The 24161-nt window shown below is 41.0% G+C and overlaps 1 protein-coding gene across 2 annotated transcripts in view; it reads right to left on the bottom strand.

The window, feature by feature from the left end:
• SRGAP1 (SLIT-ROBO Rho GTPase activating protein 1) overlaps positions 1 to 24161 on the bottom strand; it is a 267456-nt gene that overhangs the window by 39524 nt on the left and 203771 nt on the right. The window contains exons 9-15 of one of the 2 annotated variants that reach the window (XM_037063067.1): positions 17200 to 17397; positions 16609 to 16693; positions 10495 to 10522; positions 6851 to 6953; positions 2975 to 3035; positions 2740 to 2817; positions 530 to 664 (exon numbers count right to left, since the gene is read on the bottom strand). In XM_037063067.1, coding sequence (XP_036918962.1) covers positions 530 to 664; positions 2740 to 2817; positions 2975 to 3035; positions 6851 to 6953; positions 10495 to 10522; positions 16609 to 16693; positions 17200 to 17397 — 688 coding nt within the window. Of the gene's footprint in view, positions 1 to 529; positions 665 to 2739; positions 2818 to 2974; positions 3036 to 6304; positions 6339 to 6850; positions 6954 to 10494; positions 10523 to 16608; positions 16694 to 17199; positions 17398 to 24161 lie in introns of both variants that reach the window. The other variant, XM_037063068.1, reaches the window with a different exon arrangement.

Below are 24161 nucleotides of genomic sequence, written 5' to 3'. Positions count from 1 at the left end.
GGTTCATAATACATCGTCCACAGTTCCAGTGCAGCTCTGCCTGTGAGCTTCAATGCCCACTGACAGATAATCACCTCCTGCACCGTAAGAACGGTCATTTATCTCAGTTTACCTTATTTCTTGAAGTAACGTCAAGATGGATAAATGACCCCACTCCTAAGATTTTTGGAGAAAACCAGAACCAAAACCAAGAAGAAGTTATATTTCCATGCTTTTAACTTCCTCCCCTCCCTTAGCTGGTTGGTACCTGCCTTACTGCTTTATTTCAGACACTAAGTGGGAGGCTCTTGGGCTCTCCGGAGCCTGAGCAAGTTCAGGAGCAAAGCCCACTCAGCTAAGGGCGAGGCCACAGCTGGGAGGGTGACTCACGCTGAATCCAGAAAGAAAACAAATGGTCTCAGAAATTCGGTGGTAATGGGGCAATGGTGGGGGTGGGGAGGCTGTGTGGGCAGGGGCCACTGCCTCTTCCAGGAAACTGGTTAGTGAAACAGTTCTAGTGGGAAAAGGCTAAAAATTAAAGTCCACTTACTGATACAAGAAATCAGATCATTAAATCTTTCCTTAGGAAAGAGGGGGTTTTCCAGCCCACGGAAATAGAGCTTCAAAACACCAGCAACTGAGTTAATATCATGGTTACTCTGGTCATCAGCCAAAGGATTTTCACCTAAAAAAAAAAAAAAGACATATGCACAGTGTTTCATTTTCTGCCTCTGAGCAAAAATATGCTTTTACACATATACACACACATGTCTATATATATGTGTATCTTTTAATTATACTTTATAAAAGATTATATGGTACTAAAATTAAAATAATTGGTTTAGATATGCCACCCCATGATTAACTTAAAATAGTTCACTAAAGTAAAGCTTTTTTAAATCTTATGCTACCAAATAATCCCTTACAAGTTACCAAAATCTTAAAATAAAACACTGTGGGATTTAAAATTTTACCCAACTTATTTTTTGAAGCTAAAATCTGTAATCTTAGTTTGACATGAATTCAAATACGACATTCTGTGTTTTTTAACATACTGGGAAAAAGACACAGAATGTATAGGTCTGTCTGGCTATTCTGTATGGATCAGCAGAATGTATCAGAAATATTATAGGCTTCACCTGATTGGGAACACCTACAATTAAATTAAATGTTTCCCAAAGTGGAAGGTGGTATTCGCAGCATCTTTGAAAGCTGCCTTCAGCAGTGCAAGATTCTGAAAGCAGACAGGGCAATTTGAAAATGTACCCTTAACTGTACCAAGGAATTTGTACAGAAAGTAGAAATTTTAAAAATGTGCCACAAATATGAAATTTTATTATTCCTTTATGGTAAGCAGTTTTAAACCATTAGGTAAGTGGCCTGGCTAGTCTACCTCCCTGAGAAATTGAGATAAAATCCTTAAGTTCAACCTAATATTATGCAGCCTTAAATCCAACTCCATTTTTTAATTCACAACACTGCTCTTCTAAAGTTTACAAAAATTGTACAGAGCATTTTAGTTTTTTGTTCTTTTTCCCTCTTGGGGCAGTTTATTTTCAAGGACATGTTTGTCCCCTTTTCTCTGCTCTTAGGGTGGGAAATCATTAACCACAAATTTACCAAAATATTTTCTTTTTGCCCAATGTGACAAAACCTCCCCTAAAGAGATCACAAACAAATAACAAATATCAGGGGAATTTCCAAGGAAACGTAATGATGCCTGTGGTGGCTGCACGGGAACCTGAGGCCCCACTGCATTTCAGCTTATCCTGAATGCGGCCAATGTCAGGGCCTTGGAACACTTAGCTGCTGACAGGGGAGGCCGCTCGGCTCTACACATCATATCAGTCGGGGGTTTGGAACGGGGAAGCAATCTGGCTCCAAGTTTACTCCTCAACCAAGGTTTCAAAATTTCAAGGGCTCTCTGCCGAGCCTTGGCCAAAGGACATGGCACTGAGAGAGGGAGAAAGCGGCCCTGTCTCCGTGCCACGACGCCACCCCGCTGCACTCTCCACTTGACTTCCATGCAGAGGAGGGAGGTGCAGATATACCCAGATCATTATCATTGGAGAGCATTAATAACTAAGAGCCATCCTTAAAGAGTTCGGTTTTCCATGGATCACACCTAATCCTCACCCCGATCCTGGAATTTTGCAGATGAGGAAACTGAGGTCAAAGAAAGAGATGAGTAGCTAGACCCAAATCACACAATTAGTAAATAGAACAGTCTGAATGGATTCTATGTCTGCCTGACTCAGAAGCATATGGTTTTGCTATCATAACATGCTAATTATAACAGTTCAGTAGGACTTACGTGACGGCCGACTGTGAATAGGAGTAAGGAGCCAGCTAGTCACAGGGAGGGAGTGTGGGCATGGGATTAAGGGGAAGGTAAGAACTCCTAACAAGGGAAACAGACATGAGCCTGGGATGAGTGGCCTCAGACACCTGCTATCGAGGCCGGGAGCTGTTCCTGCCGCTCTTCTGGGACCCTTCCTGTGCCGCCTCGGACACACATGCTGGGGATGACCGTGGCCATTTCTAACCCTGGACACAAATCTCACACGCTTTCCTAGACTTGATAACGAAGTCACATGATTTTGCTTTCATTTCTCAACTATTCTAAATAAATTCTTACCTCAATATCCAAAGTGAAATAAATGCAGGATAAAGGATGAAGATATAAAGGATGAATATGCCACTTTACAGAAAATGATGACTTTTTACATGACTTGCTTAAAGGTACAGGCATGCAGTTACCTCTCTCAAACGAGTTTTTAATGTCACTGACTTCCACCTGGGAACCAGACACTCTGAAAATCCCCTGATGCTGCAGACCTAAGGAGCACACAAGGGAGAGAGGGTGAGAGATCCCATTACATCCTTTTAAGCCCCCCCATTTCTCAAGAATTAAATGTTAGGTAGAAAGACACATTTAATGAAATATTCCTAGTGATTATTAATTGAAATAAGAATTTCATAGCTTATGGCTTACCATAGAGATTGATGAACCGAATACAACTTTCCACAATGAGGGGGATAATCTGTCCTGAGTCCTGGGTGAAGAGACAGAAGCCAGTTAACTGCAAGGGAGAGGCATAAATCACACCTAATAAGAAGCCCACAGTTTAACTACATGGAGTGCAGGCTCTGATCATCTTTCAGATGATTGTTTCCAAATACACCCCCCTCCCAATATTCCACAAGGGCCAACTATAAACTTATATTTAACCAAAGGTATACTGCAGTTCTGGAGCAAACCAAATTAAATACATTTAAAACAATCCTGATTCAACTTAACTCAGCTGTGCCTAGAGATAGCAAAGCTAATTCATCTCTTTTACTTACATTTAGGCACACTTACCAAAATGAATATATGAATCACTCATTTTTTAAAAGGTTACTTATACAATTAACCTAATGGACCTAAAAAGAACTGTGTATTCTGACCACAGCATCCTAGGACTGACTGGCTGCCTTAGTCACCAAACACAGCCTTATAGCCACCTCAGGACCCTGCCTGTGACGTCCTGGAGAGGTTTACGTGTTTCTGGGCACATGATGTGAAAACTGCTTTACAGAGGCTTCTAATGTGTAATGTATTTATTTAATTTGCATCAGAACTTATATAGCCTTACAGATTTTTCACTGTTATTTTTTCATGTTTTACGGATTTAAAAATGGCATGAATGCATATCCCAGGAGATCTCGTCTTCTTAGGAAGGAACATTTTTTTGCCATTTTCTCCCACATCTTGTACTCTAGTCAGAGCACTATACTGAACAAATGTGCATACTAGAAATGCTTTAAAACGTATAGGATGACAAATGAGACAAAGGAGCTGCAAAGGTCACAGGGAAGTATGGATCGACGCCACGCACTCCATGTAGTTAAAGAAGGTTGCTGGCTAGGGAGTTATTTTTCACGCACTTTCAGACTCTGCTCTGTCAGAAATTAGATTTTACAGGAAACATGGGGGTTTGAACTGATTAGCTGACATTAGGTACTAATTCATGAGGAATTTTATTTTGAAACACAAGAAGAATTGGCTGTCTTAACATATTACAACAATTCGGAATTCACTAACCTTTCCAATTAAGTCACATAGGAAAGATTGGGAATAACATGGTCCAGCAATTTAAACTCTTTATTATTCCTAGAATAGGTAACACACAACTGGAGGAAGAGTTTTATTTTAGGTTTTAAGACAATCTAATCAGCATATAAACCAGTTAATGGTTGAATTACTTCTAGAGCCTATATTAGATTTCTGTAATAGTTAATTTGTTTCAGGAATGTAAACTTTATTAATTTCTTAAAGAAGGTCCTTAAGAATAGAAACTCTTTTTAGTGTGGACTCATTGACAAAAGAATGACACTGTAATTTTACCAAAACCTATTGACTATGTGAGGGGATTTTTCTTTAAGATACAAGTATGTTTTAGGGGAAGTAACCTTTATATGAACAGTGCATGTAACATTGTAATAGAGCAACAAATATTTAAATATAAAGTAATAAAAGGAGAGTATTAGTTTGCATCTCTGGTAAATTTAGTGTTAAAACAAAAAGAAAAACAAAGAATAAAGGTTATTAAAAGGAAAATGTTTGCACTAAATATTCAAATATTTTTGTCTTTGTATTTCCTCAAGTAATTGCTAACCTTTTATCTGTTATCAGTATGTCATTCAGATATAATGAATTCTAAATTAAAAAAGAAAGTGTGTGGGTTTTAATTTAATTTTGTGGGTGCCAGAGGCTTTGGTAGAATACTTTACAAGAAGTGGGACAATGAGCAGGCTCACCTACCATTCAAAGGCGCCCCTTTGTGTCTCAGTTGCCCCAGGGGAAAGAGAAGAAAAAAGGTTTTGCCCTTGCTGTCTCACAGTGACATTGTGGGGACCTCAACTGGCGGCGCACTTTCTAGCAGGGCAGAGGTCTCTGTGTCCACCGCGTTACTGCGGTCAGCAACGGTTCTGTGATGTGCCATCGGGGAGAAGGACGGGTTCACATCAGGGAATTTCCCATGACGACTGGTTTACCCTTGCTTCAGTGCCTACATTCAGTTAAACTGCTGTTAATGAAAAATCTTTTAAAAATACAATATGTGCTTCTCTATCACCTTAAGCAGTCATTCGCACACTATGCTATCGGATAGAACAGACTCCTGCAGCTGCACCATTTCTGGGCTTTCCTACACCCTCGCTCCCCACTCGGCCAGTTCTGCTGCTCACCTCGGTGCTTGTGTCATTGTTCTCTTCTCTCCAGCTAATTTGCCCCTGCCTATAAGCCCTGCTTTGGGAAACTAGATAATCAAATTTGATAATAATTTTATATTAAATTAGAGCCAGTAAGGAGGCTCTTCTGAGTTTAAGGCTTATGGCGGTCGATTTGTGATTGCTATTTAGGTATTTAGGTTGTCCAGTGGGCTTTCACTTAATTCTAGGGTGAGGGCCCATTTTCAAGGCCCCAAGAGGTATTCAGTCTCTCTGTGCACATGTGTATCTGTGTGTCCATACACATGTACCATGTGTGTGCACATGTTTTACAACCTTTAGTTTACCTACTCAATAAAAGATGTCTTCAGCCCTGGCTGGTGTAGCTCAGTGGACTGAGCACAAGCCTGCGGACCAGAGGATCCCGGTTCGATTCCCAGTCAGGGCACATGCCTGGGTTGCAGGCCAGTTCCCTGTAGGCCATTTCCCAGCAGGGGACGCGCAAAAGGCAACCATACATTGATATTTCTCTCCCTCTCTCCTTCCCCTCTAAAGATAAATAAATAAAATCTTTTATAAAAAAAAAAAAAAAAGATGTCTTCAAAGAAAGTAAGCTATCTGTAACATACTATTAAGAAAGTAAGATATCTGTACCATATTATTGAGGGAGATTATCAATGATGTAGTTTCCTCTGTACATTTAGTCTTCAGAAACACTGCAGCCCAGGTCATATAATGTTTGCTATGAAAGACTTAGTTCTTTATATATATATTTTACATGAGGGAACATAATCCAGTACTAAACATGCATTTGGTATTTAACACTGGCTTTCCTTAATAAAAGCCTGTGATTCAAATTTGGTCCATTTGCCAAATTCAGAATATAAAAACTACGAGTTTGTCCAGTGTTACTGGAGAAGACCAGTCTTAAACTAGTGTTCGATTTCTACAATTCCTTTCTAAAAAAGCCTATTCATAAGCCTGATTTCTCACTGCAAACATTTTTCTTTCAAAGACCTTAAAAAAACCCAATTGAAGCCAAGCACGACTCCGATCTGAAAACGACACCAAGAGCGAAAGCGGCGTGTCCTCGCTGCCTGCAGCACTATACCTGATGTCTCGCGTGCGAGTTCCTTCGTCCTCGGCTAGAAGCATTACAGAAATACAGGGCGAAAAAGAAGACAGAGTAAACACAGCAGAGATACAAGATATAGGCCACAGGGTCTTAAAATTTCTCCAATATAATGAATTCCTCAAGTCAAGGGGAATAAAAACTCGTGTTGAGCTCCAGAGCCACCATAATAATAAACTGCAGTAATACATTCTGTGCCGTCTCACTCGCACAAGTACAACCAAAACATCTTATCAGGTGGCTTTTTTCCTTTTTGTACAAATTGTGGCTTTTTTTCTTTTTAAATAAAGAGGGCTTTCTCTTTTGCCAGCATAAGAGAAACCCACATTTATTTCCTCTACTGAAGGTACTCAAACCAAATATTCTTTTCTCTCTGACTTCAGGAAATATTATATTGATTTTTCTGGGAAAGCAAAGAGCCCCAGGACAGACTTGGACATAATGACCTGCCTCCTTTTATGAGAGGCTGAGACCATTATAGTAAGAAGTATGGAGATCAGCCACCCAGATGGCTGGAGCCAGTACCTTGACGAATGTTTCCAAATCCCCATTAAACAACTTAGCATTATACTGTGAGCGGGGTCTGGACTTCCTGTGTTTCTGGGGCTTAGGGGGAACGTTTGGAGGCCTAAGGGAAGGGAATATAATTACTGAGCATGGCAGAAATCAAACAATAATCGAAACACCCATAGGTCACGTCAAAATTATAAAACACTAATCCTGTGTTCCTCCCCCCCCACACCCATGGGGAAAATAGTCCTTCCCCTTCCCTGTTGATTAACTTTTACTTACATATCAATTTCATATGAGCTATTCATTCAGACCACTTTTTTCATGTACATTATAGCTGACATTTATATGCTAGTTTGTGTAAAAATGAAAAGCATCACCAAAGAGGACGGAGAACTATTTGGCCAAGTGTTACAAACCAAGATTTGTGTTATTTGGCTTACAAGCCACACATGAAAACTAGGGCTCTGATAGATCCTAATATGAGAAATTAACTATCGTATTTTTAGTTACAACGTAATTCTCCAATGCAAATAACATCACATCTATTCGGTATACCCCAGGTATCATTAGGATTTGATCTGATACAAAAGTAACTATTAATGGATCACAGGTGAAAAGACAGAGTTGGGTTTCAAAGCTATTTCTTGGGCAGGGATGTACAGACTCACATGAATTATTACTTCTTTAAAGCAAACTACCTCATCACCTAAATATTTGTAGAGTACTCGAATGCAGCAGTTCATTCTGTTCTCCTTCAGTCTGTTTGCTTTGACGGCCAACCCTCTGGCACATGCACGTCAGGTGTGCCACGTATTTACAAACCGTGTAGCGTCTTGCTCTGTAACTGGGCAAGTGAAACTTTTCCGTCCTCTCCCTTTAGAGCAAAGAGGCTCCGGATTACCTGATTCAACTTCTACAACTGCGCTGAACGGACTACATGGAGGACAAGTCCCAAGATCTCTCTCTCTGGACATTCCAACATAAACTTCTTAATTGGAAGGGTTATGTGAGGATGTACATCACACTTGGAAATTAGGGAAAGCCCTTCTTTAAGCTGCAAACTCTCTAGAAAGAATTACCCTTACGTTCACTTAAGTTCAGAAAGGCCAGTTTGGAAACAAAATCGCAGGGATTTAGTGGAAGCCTGCCCAGCTTCATAAGATGTTACCACTGCAGTCAAGAACAGCAGGGAACTACATGTGCTGACTCAGCCTTCCACAGCCCGACTTTAAGACTCTCCAGCAGGTGGGCTTATATGACTAATGTGGGCATGCAGTAAGCAGCACCTGAAGCCCCACTGTACTTGAAAGGTAGAAGGAGCCTTTGCTAATGTCCAAAAGCAAACATGGAACCTTCTACCAGGCAGCATGTCATAATCTGCCGTTGCTGACATTTCTGAAGTCTTTTATACACTGAATTCTGTGGGATCCACAGAAGAAAGGGTCTGGTAGAGTCAATAAAAGAAAACACTGCCCACCAAGGACTCTAACTAACCATATGAGCTTGATTTCATTCACTCTTTCCATTATTTTAGTAGTATTTTAGTAAATAGGCTTTATTTTTATCCATGGCTGGTGAGGGCAACAGATCAGAAGACAATTGTCATTGAAAAGACAGTTGCTTACTCACAGTTCTCAAAGGGAGGGGCATGCCCACATGGGCAGCCACCTGGGCAGCCACCTGGGCAAGCGGCAGGGGAGGGAGGGAGCAAGGAAAAACTGGGCAAGAGCCTGCGCTGTGGATCCCATTGGAAGGAATAGACAAGGCCAGGTAAACAGGTTTAGGATTGGCTAGTTAGAATAATTTTGGTGGTCTCTGGGGCATGGGAACTGTCCCTAGTGGTCTGGGACCTGGCCTTTGGGTGATTTGGGAAGAGGAATAGTGGCCCTGAGTGAAAGCTTGATGAAGGAGGTGGTGGAGGGGACGGGCTCTGGACCGGTTGGTGTGTGAACAAGAAGGCACCCGTGCAAGCAGGTCTGCTGCTATCTCTAGGAACTCGCTGACCCCGGAGGGGCAGTCCCATCAGAGTCAGCAAGACTCCAAGGTACCAAAGCATCAGTTCAGAAACTAGAAAGCATGGTTATTACAAGGTCCAAGAGCTTTACATCCAATGATATCTGGAGCAGCTGACAAAGCTAAGATGATAAGAACACAGGCTCATTTTGCTTGGTCACTGATTCACGGGATAAGCAAAACTGTAGCTGGAGCAAAGCCCCCAGTGACACTGGACAATTGTTCCCACATGACTGAGAGATGCCCCTGGCTAAGGCTAATAGAGGGGTATCTTTTGAGTTTTCTACCAAAAGCCTGAAAATTGCCTCTCCCAATGGCTCTAAATTATGAGGCAAATGTGAAGATACTAGTGTTGTGAGAATGACTTGAAATTAAAACAAACTGCCCGAGTGCTTAGTGAAGTCATTTCCCAGGGCAGAGGTGGCTTATCAGGCAGACTGCTGTGCTGACGGCGGTTCTGGCTCTACTATGCACAATGCACACCAGGTGCACAAAGGCAGGGCCATTACACAGGGTATGACCCCCTCTGGGTGTGCGCCTGCCGCATAACTTCCTGTTACTCCGGCTGCTGGCAGAGGCTGTCCATGTGCAGGAGAGAAAGCTCCAGTCAGAGGGATGCGAGTATCTAGCCTGCTCAGCAGGTACTGCTCTCATTGAAAATTAATATATTTGCACTCTTCCCTTTTTGAAAAAATTATTTCAAAGTGCCTTACACTAACTGTAAGTTAACAACAGGTGAAACAGTTGATTGTGCAAAGAGATACTAAATGTGAGAACATTCCCATAAGCTGCGTATTACTGTGCAGCGGTGATAATTCCTTTTCGTCCCTGATACAGGGAAGAAAAAGCACAGTCTTTTTGTAAAGCTTTGACAAGTCGGTAGCTCTATCTCCCTATTTGGTTCACCAAAAAGTAAGAGAAGCTTCCTTTTGAATAAACTGTCCAGCAGGAACATTGTAGATCCTTGAAAATCAACTTGCCAATTACTGCAACAGGCACCCTGGTATTCCAAATGCCTCTTACCTCAAAGAGAACTCAACTTTAAAAGTGTAAATTCTTGCTATGTCAATTAGAATAATTTTTGACTCTTGCACACATGTGGACATATAAGTCGCCATTAACTTTCCTCAACCCACATCAGAATCAGTTTCCAAAAGGGCTCTTCTCTCTCAGCATTAGTTTTAGAATCCTTCCATGAAGGTAAAAAAAAAAATGAAACGAAATGCAATATGATTGTAGTCATTAAAAGTTAAACCTTTAAAGTAAACCAAAAAGGGTTAGAGAGCTGAGATCCAAAGAATAATCAACACAGCTCTAACTTGTTAATAAAAGTATAGAAAGTCTTGTTGGACATTTTCTGGAAACTTAAAAGTGTTCTGAATTAGACGAACTAAACCCATTCAATTCAGGTCCTTTTTTCTGAGTCTCCTCATTAAAGAACTTTACAATTCCTTTGGGAAATCCTCAGATCTGCCAGCCAGAGCAGATCCTGTTTGGGGAGAAGCTCAAGCATTCACGTTACTGTGTTTGTCAAGCCAAAACTATCTTCCATGCTCGTTAACAAAGTATGTTCAAAGGCTGCTTCTTATTACAGAAAAAAGTGAGTGAGACACAATATGAGTTATAATAAAATGTTGTCCTACCTTGTAGTCATATACTCTGCTCTATGACCTGCAGAAAAAAATTAAAATAGAATGAAATTAGTAGAATGCATTTGGTAATATTTTATATCATATGTCCATTATTTTAAGATGAGGGTAGCATAAAATGATAGGCAAATAATTCAAAGTAAATATTTCATAGAATCTATACGTAACATCCAATAAATTCTATAGACTGTTGAAACACATTTTACTTGGCAATTTGAGGCAGAGAGATTTATTTAGTTATTTATTTAAACAAGAAGTAGCTGCTTGATCTAACTCTAAGTTCAAGGATGAAATACAAATGAAACACATCTCAGAATGTCAGTCAGTCTTTCTGTCTTGACTGACACCTCACAGGGAAGAAGTAAGGGTTCATACAGGATTGGGAGAACTTCATTTCCTTTAGATTAAATTGCTATTCTTTCTATAATATGAAATCAGAAGAGAAGCTGCATTTTATAATCAGAAATGACATCTGCAGGTATTAAAGTAAAAGGACATAAAATTTATGCTACATTCTACCAATTTGTAAACTCGAAGTTCCCTTATTTAAACCATGAGGTTCTTCTTATATATTCAGACTTCTTGACTTGTTTTAAATAACAGTTCCGTATTTTTGTGGTGTTTGTACAAGCTATGTCAATTTCAAGTTTAAATGTATCTATGGTTGCTGCCTGCTCTTTCTTACATTTAGGGTGGAGCCGTGGGAAGGGGTGTGGGAAAGTGAAGCATTCAACTGGCTTGTTTGCAAAGCAGTCTGCAGGTACAGCTGGCAGTGAGCAGTCATGTTGTGGCCCAAACAGGCGCACTGGCCCACTGTATCAGAAGGCAGTGACTCAGACTTGCAGGACAAGGCCAATGTGACAGCAGTAGAGAAAGCTGGCTTATTCAGAATGGCTAATGAACCCTCTCAGGCTGCCAAAGAATCTTTTACTCTATTTCTTTTTCAACAAGTAACAATGTTTTTCATTCACATCTAAACAGGGGTGATGTTTAATATCAGAAAATACCATTTACTAAACAGGGGTGATGTTTAATATCAGAAAATACCTTTCTCAACACAGATCCAGGCCAGTGTTAAGCCTTTGCAGAATCAGATTTTAGCCATGACTTGGAATGGGGAGGTGAAGGGATAGGAGAAGAATTAGATTCCGCCCCCCTGCTACCTGGATCTACCTATCATTTACCTGTCAGTCCCCTCTTTTTGTTGGCCTTCTGCTATTTGGGGGAGAAGAGAAAGAGAAGATGGATACCTCACTGGAGAATAATCTACAGCTATTCGTAAGTGGGAGAGAAGGTCTACCAGAAAGGAGAGACAGCGCAGTCCGCACTGAGTGCAGCATGCGGTACCTATGAGATGTCCTTTGGCAGGAACCTGGCTCCACAGAGTGAATGGGCAGGGAGAAGGCGGGGCTGGTGATGAAGTTTGAGAGTCTCTACTGTTCACGTTGTGCTGGGGCCTCAGGGCCCAGCTTAGATCACCCAGGGTGAGTCACTAGAATGAGTGACGGGCTGAGTGCAGAGAAACTATCTGGCCTGTGCTGCACTGTATTCTGTCACGGTGCCTACTTTATTATAGCATAATGCTTTGATATAAAATATATCAGTAACAACAGTAATGATAGCTACCATTTCTTTAGATGTGGTTCTAAGCACTTTCTATATATTAACTCACACTTTTCAAAACAATGTCACTAAGTAGGCACTAGTATTATTCTTATTTTACATGAGAGGCTGGGCATCTTGCCTATGGTCATGCTGTTAGTACGTGGCGGGTCTGGAACTAGGGCCCAGGTTTGTTTGAATACTAGACCTGAGCTCCCAAGTCATATAATATGAAAATGTAAGTGTTTCTCCTCGCACCCAACACTTTGAAAGATCTTAGAAGAAAGACAGGGGGCATGGCTGACACCTCTGCTCCATATTTGGCTCTATGAAGTTTTAATACTGAAGATTTACTAAATTTAACCAATTATTAAACAATTTAATAAATACATATAAAATTAAATGAAATAACACAACTTAATCACTTTCAAGTAATTCAGTAATAAGGATGCCAATAATTCCTTAAAAATGAAATGCTTTATTACTTTGAAATTTAGCTATTTTTGTTCAAATATCCCAACCAAATATTCTCTAGAGTTAGAAAAAGATCATATATAAAATGGTTCAAATTCACTTTGCTCCACCCATCCATGGTTAATAGTATGAGATAAAAGATTAAGAACCCATAAAAGATGCATTTTGCTTAATGAACCAAGAGCAAGCTTTGCAAAAGGACTATCATTCATAGTACAACCTCCACCACATCCGTTTCTTTCAGCTAATAGTACTGAGTGTGTCCCAACTGATGAATGTTTTATTTTTTAATCAGTATCATCATTAATAGATCAATAACACACAAGCTTAGAAAAATCTGCTTCCCAGAGAACTGTGAAAGCTTCCAGTGGTCTGAAGATCAAATTTCAATAATTTTCTTTGGGAGGTTACTTAATTATTAAAAGCAACAGACAGCACATTACCCCTTTCCTCCCAATACATGTTGTTTGGAGGGGAAAAAGTCCTCAGGATTATCTTGTTCTTGATACAAACACCTAATTTGACTACTCATTACAATGTCACTTGAGAATTAGGAAGTACATTATTTTTACATGCCCAAATGTATTTTTTTCTCCATAGTATAAAGGGGTAAACTAAAATATAGTTTGGTAGTAGTTTGAGATAAAAAAACCCAATTAAATAAAATATTTAATATGTGCAAAGCTCAAACTGAGCAAAACTCCTCAATGAATAATTGATGATGACCCTTGGCATTACTTCCCAGCCTTTTTTCTTCCTTAATCTCAACGACTGCAGGTGCTTCTAAAAAACAAAAGCACCCAATTTTTTTACAAGTATCTTCTCTTTTGGAAGTATATTTGTACTCCTACTTAAAGACAGACAATGAGTTGTGTGAGGATAACCTATTTAATGCCTTTGTCAGGAATCTTGTGCCCGGTGCTAGAAATAATGTAACTCGTAACTCTGCTTCCCGTGTCAGGTGACCTGTGTTTCACAGAAACTGCATTGATGTTTACCTCCCCTTAATTCCAAATGTTGCACACAAAGAAGCCAATGTAGACGTTAAGCTCATCACTACAAAAGAAAAAGATCTCAGTGTTCACTTGCTGTGCTGAATGTAACTCCCCCAATTTAAAATCAAATGCTGTCACGAAAGGATGTGACGGTGTTGCTGAAGGACAAAGAAGATGATGACGACTTGGGTCTTAACCACTCATGATGTTTCTTTCTATCTCAATCGTTTTCAACGATTTGGAATTCCGAATTTTGACGGTGCTACTTTAACAACCCAATCTCGTTGCTCAGAAATGTTGTAAATCAAAGGACTCGGCCACGGGTAGCCTGCCAACAGCAAGCAGTAAGACAGGCCAAACACATGTCTGCAGTTACAGCTTCAGCTGTGTGTGATCAACTGCGAAATCCCTGGGTTAAGCTCTATTTGTTTTACTATGAAGGCAATTTTTGGAGTAGTGAGTCTAGTATAATGTAGAGACATGATTTCTATATAGGAAGTCAGGGCTCTCCCCAAACACACCATTTAATCCTGTGCTACTACTTTACTTAGACAAACCTAGACTTGGATTCTTTCACAATGGCTCATCATTGAATTATCTCACTGTGGGATGGGTGCCATGAACTTTCCTAGTGTCCTTTGGTGTGAGCCTATTAATGCATGGAGAGCCAGAGGCTCACAATGGTCGAGCTAAAAGGTAGGGTGTGTTCTTTATATTTAGTTTTTCCCTGGGCAAAGCTGCCAGTGTCAGCCACAGGCAGTGACCAGCGCCTGGCGTGCCACCAAGCCTCCACATGGGCCAGGCCTGGGGAGCAGAGAGGCCTGCCACCAGTGGGCAGAGGCCAGTGTGCTCGCTGCCACTGCATGAGAACCAGCCATGTAAGTGTTTCCAGCCACCGTGCAGAATAAACCTAGTCTCAGGAAGGCCAGGTGAGCACAGCTCACTAGAACACTGGAAATCACTGAGAGAAATTCCAAGATAAAGAAATGCTGCCTCAGAGTTCACAAGGTACAATATAGCTTTACACAATTCAGCAGCTAAAGACAGAATCTGGGGCACAGATTCAACAAACTGGCTAAAAATGTAGCCCTAAATTGGCTAAAATATAGCCCTATCTAATAATGGCATGTAAACAATACTAACCCTTGGAGAGTTCTCTCCTAGAAACATAAGGGAAGCTATGTAGAATGAGTTCCATAAAAGTTTCAGAATGAGATCCCAAGTGTATTAACGCATATACCTACATGCAGTGCCAAGAATGAATTCACCCACTGCTTAATTCCCTCCAACTCACAATTTCTAAAGTGGTATCCAGTCCCACAGGGACCGGCTGTGTGCTTATAGGCACTGATCTACACCTGTGATAATCTATGCTTTGGGACTGGTAACTGGCCTTGGGAGCATCAGCGAAATACCAGGCATTTGTAAAAAATGGAGAAAAGTGAAAAAAGAACCTGATACTATGAAGGGAAAATGGGACACAAACGCTGAGGGAGAACAACAATTCAAAGAATAAAAAGGTCTCTTTTTGTTGTTGAAACGCCTGTCACAGAAGAGCTGAAAGACTAGTACAGAGGATATTCATGTACTCTTTACTTAGATTTCCTGATTGTCAACTTGTTGTCACACTGGCCTCATTTCTCTCTCCTCTCGGTATCTTTTCTCCTGAACATTTGGAAAGTAAGTTGCAAACATTATGACACTGGGCAAGCATTTCTTAAGGACCTTCTCCTTCACAAACATACCACTGTATCTAGAAAAATTAACATCAATTCAGTAATATCATCTAATAGTCTACATTTAAATTTTCCCAATTCTCTTTAAAATACCTTTTATAACTTTTGTCTTTTGATTCAGAATCTTATGAAAGTTCATACATTGTGTTTGGTTATTTTTTAAGACACTTTTTAGTAGTACAAATGTTAATTTTTTTGTAAACAAAATTGGCCTTTTGTCTTAGAATCTGGCATCCTAACTGTACTAGGTGGAGTCTTAAGTCATGATGACCTTTCTCCACAGATGCATACCCTGAGGGTAATGGGTCCTTTGGAGAAAACAAGGAAATAAGATAGAAAAATTTCTTTATGGGGAAGGAAGTTTCCAGAATGGTAGGAGGCAAGAGTTTATGTCAAAGAGAAGCAAACTGTTTTTGGCCTGAGCTGTTCACACAATTCAGTCTCCTCATTTCCCACTCCTACTCATATTCTCTTACACTTTTTATGACTTCTAGCAGGATCTAGTGTGAATAAAAAAAAATTAAAGTTGCGGACTTGGAGGCACGCAAGACAGAGACTTTGCTAATGTTTATTTTTTTCCTTTAAATTTCTTAAAGATGAAAAGAGAAACAGTAAAATTTACACAGTCCCCTTTGCCTATAATCTTTTCCCCCTTCAGTTTTCTCATTTGTAAAAATGAGGAAATTTATTGTATCCAGTTAAACATACAGCTCAGAACAACGCCTAACGCAGAGAAAGCCTGGCTTATCTAAATGGTAACTACTGTTGTTGTTTTTACTCTTATCAGATATAACAATTTATTTAGTTAGATTATTTCTTAATTAAAACCAATGACAACGGAAAGAAAAGATGTCGCCCGAACTGGTTGAACTGTTTTCTGGAGTCCAAAAAGGCCTAAGATGGGACAAAAAATATTGGTCCCTAAAACAAAAGCGGTGGGGATGGAGGGGTGGAAAAGTCCAGGAAGGGAAGGAAGAAGTGAGGGGGGTGGTGTTCAGCAGGTGGGGCCAAGTGCAGTTCCTTCTGACTTCTCTACTGTTGGCAGAGCCCTCCCCACGCCCCCGAGGAGCCTGCCTCAGGAGCTCTGTGTTGGCTACCTAGTCCTCCCCAGATTTCACCGAGGTCATGAAGAAGACAGTTTCAGGGAGAACTTAATTATTACAGAAACCTATAAGCCAAGTCTAAACAAACAGTGTTCTCTGAGTCTTAGAGCTCACACGCACAATCCGCATACTTCATGGAATATATATACATGATACAATACATAACCCATGGTTTTCCATCCATCTCAAATAACTGACCTTCTCCAAGGGTCTTCTGCAACAAGTCATGTTTGGCTTGAAGTTTTGTGATGAGATTACTGCCTTCCAAATATTCTCTGAGTTTCTGCCAAAGGAAAGATTCATTTTTAATTAAAAATAATTCAACGTCATGGGACTTCTCCCAGGATCTCTAAACTCCAGACACTCTAACTTCTAGATCCTAGAACCCTGCCACTGGGAGTGTGGTCTGATGCGGGTCAGCAGCTGCAGCCACCACTAGGAGCCTACAGAGGGGCAGGCTCTCAGGCCCCTCCCTCCCCAGCCCTACAGAAATCAGAACCTACATTGTAACAAGCTCCCCTGGTGACGTGCATGTCCATCAAAGTTTGACAGTTCTATTTTAGTGCAGCCCTGTGTGAATGCGCCTGCATATCAGACTCACCAGAGGAGTTTTTAGAAAGGACTAACTCTTCAGCCCTATCCCCAGGCCGACTAAATCAGAAACTCTGAGGGGAGACAGGAGTCCATACTTCAATAGAGAACCCCAGCTGATTACCATGGGACTCCAGAAGCAGCATTTGGGGACCCCAGACCCGAGTCGTAAGGGAGGCTGGGGGGCAACAGACGCACCATGAAGTAGAACTGCTCAGTCTCCTGCTGGTTCGCTCTTCTCTTGGCGATGCTGGGCTTACTCAGGTAGGTCTCTGAGACAGTGGACTTCACGGATTCTGTGGAGCGACTGTGCTGGAAACATTCAGAAACATCATAGTCTTCGATGGTGACCATGTCTTGTATCGTCTGCAAGGTGGCTTCAGTCGTTTTCTTGACCTGGGAACAGGAACGTATTTCTCACACTGGTACGTATTTTGTGAATCCTACAAACATGCAGTCAGTGCCCATTCTCTCAGGCTGAGATGGGAGAGACAGGTAAATAATATCTCATGTGACTACATATAAAAGAAGGGCCTTTTCCAAAATTGTCCTGAGGACATTGTTTTCTATTTGAGTCCTTATAAATCTCATGTATCACTGGGTGCTCTCTCAATTACATTAAAAAAAAGATTTTATTTATGTATTTTTAGAGAGAAGGAAAGAGAGGGAGAAAGAGAGGGAAATAAACATTGATGTGAGAGAGAAACATTGACTGGTTGCCTCTCCTACATACCCTGACTGGGAACCAAACTCCCAACCCAGGCATGTGCCCGGACTGGGAGTCAAACTGGTGACCTTTAGCTTTGTGGTATAACGCCCAACCAAATGAGCCACATGGCTCAGGGAAGCCTTTTATTTTACTGTAATCAAATTACTGATCTTTTCCTTTACTAGTGCTTTTTGTGTTATTCAAGAAATATTTTTCCTATCTCATGGCAATAAAGATAGTGTTCTACATTGTCTTCTAGGAGCTTTTTAACTTACCTCCCACTTTTATTTTCCACAATTAGGCTATACTCTACTTTTCTTATAAAAGTCTAATGTAAATTGATAACATTATCCTTCTTCCCAATATACAGAGTTTAGAACACCTATCTCCACTGACTTATATGCTATTTTTGTAATGTACTATTATATGTAAATATTTATATTTAAATACAAGACAACATATTTAATGTTTTATACATATATAAATGTTACATATAGTCAGTACTCATTTAGCTTTATCCATTTATATTCTTTGATCCTACTCCTTATAATTTTAAGAGCATCTTTCCTTTAGAAATCCATTTAGCATGAGTCTGCAGTGTTGAACTCTTGTTTTTATTTACGTGACATTATCTTTTATTTCACTCCCATTTATGAAAGATATTTTTCCTGGTTGGCAGCTATTTGCTTTTAACACATTAAATGTATCACTGTACTTTCCTGTGGCTTCTATGTTCCTGATAAATGAGAAGTTTGCTGCCAGTCTATCACTATTTTGAATGAACTTTGTTTTCTTTCTCCATCTGCTCTTAAAGTTTTCCAGTTTCACTATGAGGTATCTATGCAATAATTAAAAAATTTTTTTTACCTGTAACTTGGGGCAGGGCTTCTTGAATTGTGTGATTTTTTTCATTATCTTTGATAAACTTTCAGCCTTTATCTTTGCAAATATTGTCTCTGCTTTCTTTTTTATCATTTTTCACTTTGAGTATTTACTCAGTATGCTAAATATTACTGTATTTTCTATACTGCTTACACTTCTCTTCATATTTCTACCTTTTATTTTTCATGCTGCATTTTTATTATTTTCTTCTGGTATGTCTTCCACTTTCTGCAGTTAAAATCATCCACTGATTTACTAATTTAGGTTATTGTATTTCTCAGTTTTAGAACTTCTACATGTTTCACTTTTGAATGTGTTATTTCACAGGAAGCAGCTCTTTTATAGTTTCTAAAAATCCCAATAGTTGGAGTTTCTATAGTTAACTGTACTTTGCCATTTTAACCTGCTCCCGTGTACAATGCGCACCCACACTTTGTATGCATTATACATGGGAGTATCATACCCATTACTGTAACTATGCTAAGCAATCATTACATCCACATATAGTGCACATCCTTATTTTTCCCTAAAAAATTGGGGCAACAAAGTGTGCACTACACATGGCAAAATGTGGTATATCTCTGTTGTCTTGTGTTTCTTCTGGCTATCATGTGTTCTTATCTCTTCATGTGCCTAGTCACTTCTGCTTTGTAGAATTATTTGAAGTCCAGAGTGAGCTTATCATCCTCCAGAAAGAATGTCTGTTTATTTTTCCAAACCATTAGGGCTTAATAGTTAAGAACCATTGGATTTTATTTCTGATCTAAATATCTGATGCTCTTCTCTTTACAAACATATGGTTCCCTGTGTCATGGGCTTCAGGCTTGGCCATGCATCTTGTCCTGGGTGGTGAAATGGGAAGAAACCAGCTGAGTGACTCAGTCTATCATTATAGAAAGTAGACATATAAAGATCATTTAAACAAAACCATATTGCAAGTTATTAAAGTCGTGATTATATATTTATTGGCTAAATGAAAAGACTCACCAGCCTGGAGGTGAGATCAGCAAGATGGCAAAATAGGATGTGCCCCACTCACATCTTCCCACAGCAACAAAAATATGGCAGCCATTCACGGACAAAAGTGCATTTGTGGGAGCTCTGGGATCCAGGCAGGAGCTTGCAAAACCTGGTGGAGTCTAAGACTGGGAAGGGCTGATTTGAGGAAGCAGGCCTGTGCCCAGGTGGCAGGCTTGCCAACCGTGATCCTTTTACAGACCCAGAAACAGCCCTGCCCTGCTGTGGGCTCAGCTACAGTTCTGTGTGGCATTAGTTCTGCCACCAACTCCACCCACCAAGGGATCCGAAAGGAATCCCATTCACCTGGACCTTGACACAGTTCCAGTCCTTCTCAGTCCTGGTCTGGGAAGGTTCTCAGTTCTCAGTTCTCCTCTGCCTAGGGACTTGCCAGAAGGCACACGTGTCCATGCTCCTGGAGGCAGACCTGTTGACTCTGGTCCAAGAGCAGATCTTGAAGTTGTGCTGCCACTCTGCTCTCGCCCCTCCTAGCCTTAGTCCAGGAGTAGTCCTGCTCACCTAAGGGCCTGACAGGAGACATGCCCAGCCATGTTTCCAGAAGAAGGCCTACCAATCTTGCTCTGACTGTAGATCTTGAAGTGGCTCTGTAGCTTGACTCCAGACAAGCTCAGCTGCAGTCCAGAAGCAGTTCTCTTGAAGAGGTACCAGGCCGGAGACATGTCTGTCTGTGCCCTGGACACAGGCCTGCCAACTTTGGTCCATTTGTGGATAAGGAAGCAGCCCTGCAACTTGGTTCCAATACTTCTTAGCAATGATCCATAAGCAATCATGCCTGCATGGGGACCCAGCAAAAGGCAAGCCCATTCGTACTCCTAGTGGCAGGCCCACCAACCTTGGTGCAACGCTGGATCATGAAGCATCTCTATAACCTTGCGCTGATACTGGGCCAGTCCTTCAACACAGGCCCAGCTGTGGTCTGAGGCCAGTTCTGCATGCCAGGGTCACATCCAATGGCCTGGCAGGTTCCAAGAACCTAGTAATACACCTGGTATCTGTGGGACCAACTGTGGACCCTGATGTGGACTCCGGACCCAGCACCATATTAACTACCTAAGTCTTAGAGGAAGTACCATTAGCCCAGGGACCGGGCAGGATCCAGGTCCACCCAAGCCTTTGGTAACGGGCCTGCCTATTGGAGACCCTACTGTGGACCCAGTATCTGCCAAGTAATTTCTTGTCATTGTCAACACCATTGTTCTTCTTTTCTCAGTTCTTCCTCAGAACAAGAGTGTTATATTACAGTTAAGTTTGGAACTGTCAGGAAAAATAAAAGATGTGGCAGAAAACACCAGACATGATGGCTGGGACTATGTATTATCCCATGGGATGTTCTTGACAAAGAGTAACACTAGCTTCTGACACACAGAAGCCATGTTAATAAGTCACAAGGGGGAAGATAATAAGGCAAACATGAAACAGCTAGTATGAAACTTGTAATGACTCTCCATCAGCTGCAGGAAAACTCAGTTGGATGTAGTAGGAGGACAGGAAACGTGAGAAGGGATTACAAACAGCTGAAGTATGTATTGCACTGGAGGCATGGCCACAAGGCAAGGACTCAGATAACGATCAAGACAAATGATTGGGAAAGGTGACTTCTGTTGGCTTCTGTGGATGGGCTTTTGCCCTTTTTCTCCCAGGACACTGCAATCACCGGAGAGAACAGGAAAGGTGCCTCGGTGGTTTCATTCTCCAGATGCACTTTCAGATGTCTAGGGCTGCTGGAACAGGGTCCCACAGGCTGGGTGGCTAAGACAACAGAGGTTTATTGTCACCCATTTCTGGAGGTCGGAAGCCTGAGGTCAAGGTTCCTTCTGAGGGCCATGAGGGGGAATCTGTTCCAAGACTGCCTCCTTCACTTGCGGATGGCCACTTCTAGGTCTCTTCCCATTGTCTTCTGTGTTTCTGTCCAAATGTCCCTTTTTATCTGGACAGGGTTTTATTGGATTAGGGGCCACTCTGATGACCTGTCTTCAGATAAGGTTGTACTATGAATTAGGGTGTCACCATGTGATTTTGGGGGGAACACAACTGGAAACACAGAACCTTGTAGCTGTAATTTTCAACCTTATTCATCTCATGGCACATATAAACTAATTACTAAAATTCTGTGGTGCACCAAAAAAAAGTATAATTCCGATTCATTCACACTGGATGGATATTGTTGTGTTGGTTGTTGTCATTTTTTAAATTTCACAATCAACAGGAAAAGAGGTCAGTGCTCCTGACTAAATAGTCAGCTATTGCACATCTTAAAAAATTCTTGCAGCACACCAGTTGAACACCATCTTACAGCATTGTGTCTTGCACCATGCACCTGGTACAGGCTTACTTACCCATCAATCCACTCATGCAGGTGACCCCCAGGAGTGCCTTCCCTTCCTCACTTATCTACTTACTCCTTGCCATCACTGACCTTGGATGTATGTCCGTTACAGTACTGTGTCATTTCAGATGTGTTAAAAATTAGCAGAAGGGGACTATACACACAACGTACACACGGAGAGATTGGATAAATGCCATAATTAATTAGTCGAAGATGCAGACACTTCCAGGCAGCACAGGCCACAGCAGGCAGGAGCAGAGTCGGAGCTCCCTGCCATGGCCTTCTCTCACTTCTGGTACCTGACAGGGGGTACAGATGCTAGTGACCCTGTCTATGCTGGTCAAGGTGTTACCCAACCTGGAAAAATAGTCCATTGTGGGGAGGGGTCTACTACCATTGCAGAGGAATTCACATTAATCATCTATGTACTTGCACTTAAGGGGATGTTTATAAACACCAAGGTTTCCTGATTTTCAAACAAAATCCATTCTCAGGAATGACACACCTTAATCCAAAGATCACTGCCCATGGCTCTCTGAACAACGTCCTGCCTTCCGCTGTGTCTCACAAAGTGTGTTTCCTCCAACTCCAACTTAATGACCACCTGAGTGGATGTGATACTAATTGTGGTCCAAGGAGCATGACGCCAATGGTTGTGACAAATGGTCTCGTAAGCACCCACCACACTGTTTAGAGGACTATGTTTTCCATCAGTAAGGGGAGCAACTTGAGGTCGGGGACAGCCTATAAATCTTTATATCTCCAGTCACTAGCGCAGTGCCTGGAACACAACAGGCTATCCAAAAAGTTCACTGAAGGAATGGCGGAAGTTGAAATCATTCTCCTTTCAAATCCACAGATTCCAAAGAAGTGTTCAGCACACACCAACAACACGTGGTTTCTCTGCTGACAGTCCCCGTGGTCTATGCCATCTTTTGGGGGGGCACCCTACCTCATGACTCACATTTACAGCTTATCTAGAGCCTCTCCTCATTCTGCTTGGTATCCTTCTGGATCGAGGCCCTCCCTTTAAAGCTTAGTTGAAATCATACATACCTACACATACTTATATACATTGCTTCTAAAAATAAGTGTTTTCAGTGAAAGGCAGCTGATCCTGTTTTCAGTTGTGGCCAAGATGATGCTATCATTTAAGGGAGAAGTGGCAGTTACCTCTTACTTTGGCTTTTCCTGTTTCCCTCGTCAGTAGAAGGTTACAGGCAAATAAGAAATACTTAAATAAGTAAAAGTGAAGTTAAAGCCACAGAAACCATCAGAGACAGCAATTGTAAGTTGGTGGTTATCAAGCTCCATCTTATACCAAGTCTTAAAAATTTTGACAATTGCCCATAAGGGTTTAATCACTGATTTGTATGACTTGAGATTTTACAGCAGCCATTGGTACTCCAGGAAAACTGGGAGGGAAATGTAAGTTTTCCATGGTATAACCAAAATATCTCTTACTTCCATCAGTTACCCATGCCATAAAAAGGGTACCAAATGTTTGTGTAAAATCTTGTTCATTACTGTTCAAAATATCCTGTGTAAGGAATCTACTGTTAAAACAGTATGTGAAATACTCCCTAGTAAACTGTTGGAAGATTTTAAGTGATGCTAGGAAAATTTACATGTGGCCATTGGTTCATTAAACCGTGTTGCAAATTAATTGAGGAATCACAGGCTTCTGTCTTTTCCATTCCTTTCAGGGATATAAATCTATAACATAAGAGGGACTTGTTTTATATGTGAGATTTTAGTCACAGCACAGAACTGACATGCTTATAAAACTCTATTTTCTGGACCAAATATTGGGACAAATGGCCTGAAAATGGGACAAGCTACTTAATACTAAGGCTGTGCTAAAAAATTGAAAGGCACAATTTCTCTAGTGATGCAGTTCATTTTCATTTTCTTTGGCTGTGTAGAGTAAAGGAAGGAAAGAGGAACCTGAGAAAAGGCAAATGCAGTCCATGGGGAGTTACTCCAGAGGCTGGCTTTGGAAGAAACGGCAGGAGTGGCTCCTAAGCTGAGATCCCTATGACAGAGGTGAGGGGTCAACTTTAAGGGAGTGGACAAGGCTGTGTAACATCAGACTGGAAAGGGTTTGGAAAATGTTTATAGGGAGAGAGGTAGAAATGATCATTTAGACTTGGGTTGCTTTTAAAGTGCTATCTTTCAAAGTGATGTTTATTAATGTTTCACATG

The sequence above is a fragment of the Sturnira hondurensis genome, unplaced genomic scaffold (genome assembly GCF_014824575.4).
Source record: "Sturnira hondurensis isolate 20B ecotype Veracruz unplaced genomic scaffold, ASM1482457v3 Scaffold0014384, whole genome shotgun sequence".
NCBI lineage: Eukaryota > Metazoa > Chordata > Mammalia > Chiroptera > Phyllostomidae > Sturnira > Sturnira hondurensis.
Note: the sequence above shows the minus strand (reverse complement) of the source record. Positions and strands in the feature narration are given on the sequence as shown.